General features: G+C 40.3%; 1 protein-coding gene across 1 annotated transcript; it reads right to left on the bottom strand.

The window, feature by feature from the left end:
- Positions 1–6,466: 6,466 nt before the first annotated feature.
- LOC114266408 (transcription factor TCP4) lies at positions 6,467–8,605 on the bottom strand. The gene is made up of 2 exons (XM_028207291.2): positions 6,834–8,605; positions 6,467–6,762 (listed from the first exon to the last, which is right to left on the bottom strand). The coding sequence occupies exon 1, from the start codon at positions 7,877–7,879 to the stop codon at positions 6,869–6,871; it is 1,011 nt and encodes a 336-aa protein (XP_028063092.2). The 5' UTR covers positions 7,880–8,605; the 3' UTR covers positions 6,467–6,762; positions 6,834–6,868.
- Between the last annotated feature and the right edge of the window lie 1,237 nt (positions 8,606–9,842).

Here is a 9,842-nt window from a genome sequence, read left to right as displayed (position 1 = left end):
AACATTTTGCATTTTTGCCCCTGCCTGTGGGCACATCTCTTTGTTATCTCGCCTGTTTGTCTAAGTCTTCGGCCTTGTCAAAAATAGGTTGTCTCTGGGCTTTGACATTCACTCACGTCACTTATGACTTTCGAGTTCTATCAAAGAGGGGCAACTGTAGACACCCTATTTTTAACCGACCTCAAGACTCAGACGTCATCGATTGAGCGCTCTGTGATTGCACATGTTGTGCTCGTTTTGAGGTTTCGGAGTTTTGACTGAGAGCTTTACCCCCGGACCTCGGGACCCTTTTGTGCTTTGCCTCGGTTTGCGAACCAGGTCTTGTTTTCTCTTCCCCAAGGGAGGGAGAGGTCTTGTAGACCATCTCTCAGTGGCCATGGGCTAATTTTCGTGGTCGTAGGCCACTTTTCCCATTTGGAGACCAGTTTTCGGTTTTCGGAGCCGTCGGCCGTACGCCTCGGTTCAGGACCGCTTAACTTTCTCCGTTTGGTCCAGTTTTTGGCACACACCTTGTTTCCTCTCTCTAGAGGGACACTGTGGCCCGGGAGACCACCTTCGTGGTCGCACGCCACTTTCGATGCTTAACAGTCAGTTTTCGAGGCAACCGGCTGCGTGTTTCGGCCCCCGAACCCTCGTTTTGCATCCGTCTTGGTTCATTTTTGGTATGGACCTTGTTTTCATTATTTGGAAGGTGGTACAAGGGTGGAAGACCACCTTTTCTCCTTGGAGACCACTTTTTTCCCCGCCGACCGGTTTTCTTGTCAGGTAGCTGGTCTCCCTCACTTTTGGGCCACAATTGTTGGTCTCCCACCATACCACTTGCTTGCATTTTATGTGGAGACCCTCATTAGAGGCTGCCGACCAGCTTTTGTGCATTGACCCTGGTCGGTCGACCACTTGAACTGGTCAGCCAGCTTCCCCCTTTTCTGTCTCACTGTGTTGATTCCGACTGTGCCAGCTGGAAGGCACAGACTGGATCCTCTATACACGTGTATAGAGGATCTTCACTCTTGGTTTTAAGCTTCTAGGAGAAGCTTTGGACCCTTGGCTCTATAAAGGAAGGGCTTCTCTTCCTTTGCAAGGGTTCAAGAGTTGGCTAAGGCTCATACATACATATCCCTCTATATCTCTCCCTTTAGGCCTTGAAAGGTTGAAGTTCTTGACCCCTCTGCATACCATCTCCTAGCACAACACCTCCACTATCAACCTAAGCTCCTTGGAGCTTGTTTTTAGAGGCTAAGGAGTTGCTGTTTTGGTCCAGAAGCTGCTGGAGTGCTTGAGCTTCAAGGATAACACCATATTCCCTCTTTTGGTCTTTATTTTGCTTCATCTTTTAGCTATACTTGCAAGCATATTTGGGCTTTGTCATAAACTGAAAAAAAATCTTATTTTGAGGTTCTCAACATGTTTGTTTAAGACTATTTTTCTGTTGGGGGTCATCTACCCCCTTTGTATGCTTCATTTCATCTTATTTTGAGCCATGCCTTAGGGCCTTTGCATTGACCTTTGTTTGGTCTCTTAGCCACTGAAATCCAATGGATTTTCAGTGGCTAGCATACTGTTTTGAACACCAAAATCAGAGAGGGGTGACCCTCTCACCCCTTGTCTTGTTTATTAGCATATTTGGCCTAACAAAGGAGCCCTTATTTGCATGCTTCCAAGCTATGTTTCAAGCCATTTTTGGTGGGTTTTAGGACCTGCATAGGCTCTTTCTAGAGCCCATTTTTCCATTTTGGGTGTCCATCTTGCATGTGTAGAACAACCCTCTTTATAGCCTATCAAAGGAGCCTATCATTCTTGCATACATAGACCATGGTTCAGTGGTTTTTTGGGCTTTATTTGGCATGTCATACCTCTGGATTTTTCTGGTTTGGTGACCTCTTGCTTGCCTCACATGCTTGTAATGCAAATCCTCTTTACTAGCTTACATTGCATGCTATTTTAGCCTTTGATTCTAGCACTTTTTGGCCACGCTTTAAATTGATTTTATGCATGTTTTGGATTTCCTTAGCTCTGTTTTTATGCCTCATGGTCGAATGATGCTTGCTATGCATGGTTGTAGTTCAATACCCTTGCCTAGCTTTGAGTTTTGGAGCCTATTGCATGCTTATATTGAGGTGTTTCCATGTTTTGGGACCATTGTGCATCATATTTCAGAGCTTACATATATGCCATATTCCCATGTTTTCCACTCTTTAAATGCGTTTGAGAGTCGTGCTTGTATGCCTCATTTTTGGACCATTGTATGAGCTTCATTTCCATGCCTTTCGAGCCATCATTTTAGTCCACTTTTCCCACTGTCTTGGACTTGCCTAGGGTTTGTTTGAGGCTGATTTTTCCATTTGTGCATTGCTTTGTGTACCTCTAGTGTAATGCGCTTCACTAGTTTCGGTATTCGGGCCATCTAGCATGCATTGTGTGAGGTGTTTGCATGATTCGAGACCATCTTGCATGTCATTTCAGAGCTGAAAAATGTATGATTTTATGCCATATTTCATCCCTTGCCATGCTTTGGTAGAGTGGCATTTGATGCCTTAAGTTCGGTCCCTTGCATTGGGCATGTTTGCATGAGTGTTCCTGCCTTTAATTTCATCATGTTTGGCCACTGATTTGAGTGTGGTTGAGGCCCATTCATTTTAGTTTAAGTCCATCTTGCATTGTGTATGCCATGTCCATGTTGTCGCATGCTTGATCGTCGCATTGTGTATGCCTTGATTATGCCTTTGTGTATGTCTATCATCATATGTGCATTGTGTATGCCATGTAGCGTCATGTGCATTGAGTATGACATTCGTAGTTCATAGCATTGCGTATGCTAGTTGCACCTTTGCATGTCATTCCTTGCTTATTTGCATGTCTTAGTTGCATTTTCGTTTAGGATTGCATGCTAGTTGTTGCATTGTGTTTGCATGCCATGCCATTCTAGTTGTTGCATAGTGTTTGGAGTAGGGTTTAGTCCAAACACAGGAAACGAGGGACGTTTCGTACTCAAAGTGACGAAACGTGCTTCGATTCCCGGTCGCCGACACTGTTGATTACCCATGATGGAGTTTAGGCCTTATTGCGTTTATTTGTGCATCCATTACACATTGAGTCATGCAATTCGACTCCTCAGCCATCATGCATCAAGATGCGTGATTTGTGGCACGAGGATCGAGGACTACACTCCCTAGAGCTTATGCAATAACGGGGAGAGTGGTCGTGCACACATATGTTGAAAATACTTTGCCATGTCCCTTTCTTGCTCGCTGCTGCAGCAAACCGGAAGCCAGCAGCAAAAACTGGTCGGTAGTATCCCTACAGGATGGTGGAGTTTCAGCCTTCTTGAGTTTTGTACAATGTTCTGGGACCAGTTGCAAACAGAGGCAAATCGGGGCATCGCGATGGATTTTCCGGCAAGGCGACTCAAGCATGCATGCATTCCTTGTCATTCAAGACTGAGCTGAGGCAGTCCATTTCATATGTTTTGCATGCTAGCTTATTTATTTTATTTAATTTGTTAATTAATTAGGATTGTGTAATAATTAGCTGTAATTCGTTATTCATTCGGTTGTGTATTATTTATTCGGACCCTCCGAGAAGGGCAATGTTGTAATAAGTGTGCTTGTGTGTGATGTATGTCTTCCAACCCCACGTCTTTCTCCCTTTTATTTACCAGCTTATGATGGTTAGTTTTAGGGCACATTTAAATTAGCATCCTTATGCTCGTATGTTTGCATCCATTCATCTGTTTTGCATGCACCGGGCTCGGCGCATCATGCTAACTGCATTGTGTTTCAATTCCAAGTTGAATACATGTATTGATTGTTATATCTCATATGCCATCTTAGAATAGCCGAGCCTATTGTAGTTGTATTTTTGCATGTGTTGCATTAGCCATCTTAACATGAACTGGGATCATGCATTGATTACTAACTAGCTTCTGTTTTGGCTTGGAGTACTCGGTAAGTGTTTATGCTTTAGCATCCTTGCATGCGTGTGAGTGACTGCCAAGATAGCATGCTTACCATGAGGCTATTTGCTTATGTGATATAACTGCCTGAATGTCTGTGGATGAAGGTTGGGTTGCTTGAATTGGAATAATTCGTCGAAACCCGTGTTTTAGCCTACTTGCGAGTAGCAAACTTCAATCCATTTTCAAAACAAACGGATATGCGATGCTTTTTTCCAACTTAGGCAATCTAGTCTATACTTGTATGCTGTGTGCATCACATAGTAATTCTAGGCTAATAAACCGGAATAAGAGCACATAATATTTTCAAAACTCGATATCATGGTTAGTAGAGGCCGATCTTTGATCGGCCAAGCGGGGGTGCTCACGAAGTGACCTTCCCCAATCGTACCCAAGTTCCCGAGCCGAGGCAATTTTGGTGATGACGGACACGTGGCCTTAGGCACGAGTCAGGGTTTCCTAAATTTTCCCAAAATAAAATATTTAGGTGGCGACTCTGTATCTGAAAAAGCAGTCTATGTTTGGCACTACTTTCTAAAAACCTATTTTTCAAAACGATTTGCCGGATTTGGACTCTTTGATGATTCATCGGTCTTGCATTGCACTCCGCGAGATTAGATACAGGACCGTGACACTGAGTCCGAACTGTAGTAAGCCCAAATGAACAAAACGGGATTCCTTCCCAGGACGTTCGGGGACGTCTACAGGTGGTGGCGGGTGGGTGGGTGGGTGACGGTGACGGGTGGTAGATGGTAGCGAGTGGGTGGCGGGTGGTAGTGGCGGTGGCGGGTGGTACTGACAGGTGGGTGGCGGTGCGTGGTGAATGGTAGCGTGTGGGTGGTGGTGGTGGTGGCAGGTGAGTGGCGGGTGGGTGGTAGGTGGTGGGTGGTGGGTGATGGTGGTGGTGGTGGTGGCGACAGGTGGGTGGCGGGTGATGGTGGTGGTGGTGGTGGTAGTGGGTGATGCGTAGTGGTGGCGAGTGGGTGGCAGGTGGCTGGTGGTTGCGAGTGGTGGATGGTGATGGCAGGGGGCTGGTGAATGGTGGTGGCGGGTAGTGGTGGCGGGCGGTGGATGGTAGTGGCGGGTGGTGGTGGTGGTGGTGGTGGCGAGGGTGGGTGGTGGCGGCGAGTGGATGGCGGGTGGTGGTGGTTGGTGGGTGGCAGGTGGGTAGTGGTGGTGGCAGGTGGGTGGTGAGTGGTGGTGGGTGGTGGTGGCGGAAGACGGTAGTGGAAAATGGTGGCGGGTAGTGGCTAGTGTTGGGTGATAAAAAAAAAAAACTCAAAACGTAAACTCATTTTTTGAGTTTATATTTTTTGGCCAAATTTATAAACTGAGACCATTGATTTATAAATCAAAAATTTACCAAACAAGTTGTAATTTGAGTTTTTTAAATTTTTATAAATATAAACTGAAAACTGAAAACGTAAGTGTTACCAGACGACACCTTAATAAATTAGGTTTTTGTTTTTTTTTTTCCTCTTCACTCACTGTCTTTTCTGTCACATTATTGACCTATTAATTTTTATTTTTATTTTATTATTTTATTTATTTATTTACTTTTGTAAAGGTTAAAGCGTGGCTATGTATAGTGAATGTTAGGCCACATATGTGAAAAGGAGGCTATGAATTATTGTAATGTAGCATTTTCATCGCATCAATTGAGCCGTGAATGGCATGTTCGTTTGAAATATTAAAAGTAGAATGAATTTCTCTCCCATCTAAAATGAAAGGTGTTATTTGAGTCAATGGGATTTATTGCAATTCCCATTTAGATAATCTAAATTGTTAATTTTATTGAATTTTATATGTATATTATTTAAAAAAAGAAGAAGAAGAAGATTGGATCGATTTGGTATTTGTAACTATTTATTTTATCATATTTGTACCAAAAAAAAAAAAAAAGTTTATTTGTGAAAATACATTAACCATTAATTCTTTTGGAAAACAAAAAACAAAAAAAACCTCAATAAAATGAGGAGTTCCGAATATCAAACCAATTTAATTTTTTTTATGAATAATATATACACTAAGTCTAATAAAAAGAACTGTTTGGATCATATAAACATGGGCTCATATAACATTCTCTAGTCCACATCTGGATAGGAGGGAAACCCAACATAAAGTAAAGAAAAAAAAACGAAGGCCTTTGATTTAATGGTTGTGTAACATTATTTATGATATGATGTAAGGTTACAGGATCAATTTTATGAAGAGAAGTTCGATATTTGTGGTTTCTATTTCTCTCCTATTATGGGGGTTATATATAGTTTATTTTCGGGTCCGTGGTGGTTATTCGGTTGATTGTTAGGTTTGGTGATTATTGGTTTTTAAGAATTATTAGGTTAGGGATCAGTTTGATATGATGCTTCTCATATTTATTATTATATCTTACTAGTTGTAAGAAAAAAAAGAGAGCAGATATTTGGGTTTAGAAAGCAGATAAACGGGTTTAATTCTACCACATGTCAAAGAAAGTAATTCACCCAAAAAATGTCAAAGAAAATAAAAGATCAATGGTAAGAAATAAAGCAATTGGTCATAACATTAAAATTATAAGAACCAAGTCTAATTAAGTTCAATTTAGTAATACTAATAATCAATCAACCAAATACCAGACAAATTTGAGCTCAGACAGGCCGCTTGAACAAGAAAGCATCACCATAAAATTAATCCGACAGAAAGAAAAAAAACAAACATAAAATTAGTCTCTTGAAGTTCAACACATGCTCATGCATTCATGATTTCCCTCCTAAGTAGATCCATTGATGAATTGACTGAAATCTCTTCTTCTCTTGGATGTAATCAATCATCTGTTAGTTACAATTGTAGAAACATTCAGCAAATTGGTAGCAAATAATAGCCAGAAAAAGAGAAAGATTACCTGATGATGGGTAAGAAATTTGAGTTGTTGATCAATCAACGGTGAGAATTGGGAGAAGCCGAGGAGGATGGTTTATTGGATAGTACCAGCCCATGATGCTCTTCTTCATTGTGAAACTGCAAAAGGGCTTCATGGGAGGAGGCAAATTGGGTGGTGGAGATTGAAGATTGTTGGATTGGTTGCCTAGTGTTGTGATGCAAATTGGAGTGAATTGGGTGGTCTTCATTCCAAGGAGCATGAACTGTAGGCAAAAAACTGGACTGAAGGGGACCCCTCTGTGAAGAAAGCACTGAGCTTTGGCAAAAAAATGGTTGTGGTGGCTGAAATGGCATGGACATCGCTTGTGATGAACTGAACATATATCCCTCTCTATTCTCTCCATTTCCACCGCCATTCCACGACACCAGTCTCGAATAATTAGCCTCAAAACCAACCGGAAAAAGGGTCTGATGATGATGGTGATGATGATCAGTTGAATCAGCTGTTGTGTGGTGGTGGCTTGAACTTGGGTCTTGTAAAGAGTGAAGTGAGAGGCAAAGATCTTCATGTGGGTATCCCTGAAAATTCATTGATGAAGTCTCAGAAGAACTTACGGGGAAAAATGATTTCATTGTGTCTGCATCATCTGCAATTGCAATGGATTGTGTATCCATTGATTGTGGCAAATGATGAAATCCATACCCACAAGATGAAGATTCCATAATTTCTGCATTAGGGTCTACATTGGGTGGTGGTGGTGGTGGTGGTGGTGGCATAACAGTGGTGGAATCAATTGGGTTCCATGGAGGTATCTCAGAAAGCTTATCAATAGCATTCTTAGCCTTCTTCATAAGCCAATCCACTGCTTTGCTGGGCCTGTCATAGCCCAACCTGTCCTGCACGTCGTAAAACTGAATTGCGGTGTGCGCCGATAACCGGACCCTCCGGTCCCTAGGCCCTTTTGATGTGACCACCTTGCTGTGCCGGTCTTTCCGGCCGGTGGACCTCAAAATGTGTCCTCCCTGGACCTGAACTATCTCTCCTCCTCCACTATTCTTCATTATCATTATGCCGCTATGTTTTTCATTACTTGTTTGGATGATTTCTCTTTTGCTAGTATTTTGATGCTAGTGGTAGTTTGTACTTTGTGATGGGATAGGATTGATTTGACCTTATTCTTCTTCTTCTTCAGATTCAGATCGTTTCTGATTTTCCTCTTCCAATTCTCAGAGTTGTTACACCTCTTTGTATGATTTGCTTTACCCAATGTTTCTGATGCTGCTGCTTCTTGTTCATCATCTGCAACTGTCACCACTCTGAAACTCTGAAGAACTCTGCTAGTACTAATCAAATCTCGGAATCAACAACCCACTTGAAAAAAAAAAATATGTATGAATGAACACAAAACCCAAAAGTAGTAGGCATAAAATTTTGATGTTGAGTTGAGACTTTTTATTGTTGGAGGGTTTTGAATGAGCATGTGAAGAGGTTTAGAGATAGAAAAAAGGAAAAGTGGAGATGGGTGGTGGCATCAAGACTAAAGTAAAGAGCAAAATTCTATCTTCTTCTCTGATGAGATGAGAGAGAGAGAGAGAGAGCTGTTTGATGCTTCTGCTAAGGGTGACAGTATATGGTCAGACATGAGATAAAAAGTTTGTTTCCTATCTATCTATAACTCCCACAAATGAACAAAGGTAATCCACTCTCTCTCATGATTTATTTGTGTTTTTTTCTTTTCTTTTTTAAAATTTAAGTAAAAATGGTAGGGATGAATTAAGTGACTTAGTGGCCCCCCTCTCTCTCTCCCACCCACTCTCATTCAAGCTTTGATAATGATCTCCAACAGCTTTTATGGTTCCTTTTGATCTGTACTTTTGTATAGTTTCACTAAAAAGTAATTTTAGTTCACTAAAAGAAAGACAATAAACATGATTCCCTTAGTTACACTTTACCCATCTCTTCTTTTTCCAAGTATTGTACTCCTACTATCATTGGTTTGTACAAAATTTATTATGTATATAATTTAAAATTTGTATAGTAAAAAAAAAAAAAAAATCAATCCCATAAGCATAAGCATGAGAGTTTTTTAAATACAAAATTTTTTAATTGGTCTATCGATCATATTTTAAGAAAATACTTCTTGCGTGAAGCAGTTATTCCATGTCTCATGAGCATAATCAAATGGTGTCCTTCAAGATTTGTAATTAGTGAATTCAATAAATCATCATTTTATGTTAATAATTGAGAAGTTTGTAGCATGATCATATAGTGTTCATGATGTACTGAATAATTTTTGGTCGCAAGGTTGCACTATAAAGATGCTATTCCCCCATAGCCTTTATAACCTATGGCTTATAAGTTGCCTTTTTATTAGGTAAGTTGTGGCCAAGTCTTCTCCATACAGGATTTGTAGAATGGGGCAAGAAGCTAGCATTGGGGTTGGGTTAGGCTTAAGATTGTTAGACTATTTTCTAGGAAAAAAAGAAAATAATATTATTTTTGTATGTTTAAATTGGCAAAACATTTCTGGTTCACATGTGTATTCATATATATACAAGTAGTAATGTTTAGGAAAACCTATCCAATGACTAATTGCAGGAAATGAAAATGATAACTTGAAAACAGGTTTCAGTTTTTATGCTTGCTTTTTTGGTGATAAATTAGAGTAACTTTTAAAAAAAAATTGAAGAAAGAACTTTTATTTCTTTTTTACATACACATGAGATGTCCCACACTCCAATGACATCCCATGTCTTTGCCCCAATTTTATGAGAAATTTAGGTTGAACACATGCTTAAAGGGTTCAAGCTTCAGAATTTTTAATAGCTTGATTAGCTGGGATTCTGAATTATAAAACGGTATTGGGTGCAGAAAATTTATTTACATTTTACATATATTAAGCCTTTTTTGACAAGAGATTAAAAGCATTGACTTTTAATTTTTTTAGAGTCAAATCACCTCTCTAATTTTTTATACTTTTTTTTTTCAAAAAATGTAAAAAAAATAAATAAATTAAAATTAACTTTTAAC

Source organism: Camellia sinensis, chromosome 8 (assembly GCF_055761805.1).
Source record: "Camellia sinensis isolate YWXY chromosome 8, ASM5576180v1, whole genome shotgun sequence".
Classification (NCBI taxonomy): Eukaryota; Viridiplantae; Streptophyta; class Magnoliopsida; order Ericales; family Theaceae; genus Camellia; species Camellia sinensis.
The sequence above is the reverse complement of the archived record's forward strand: the minus strand, read 5'-3'. Positions and strand labels throughout refer to the sequence as shown.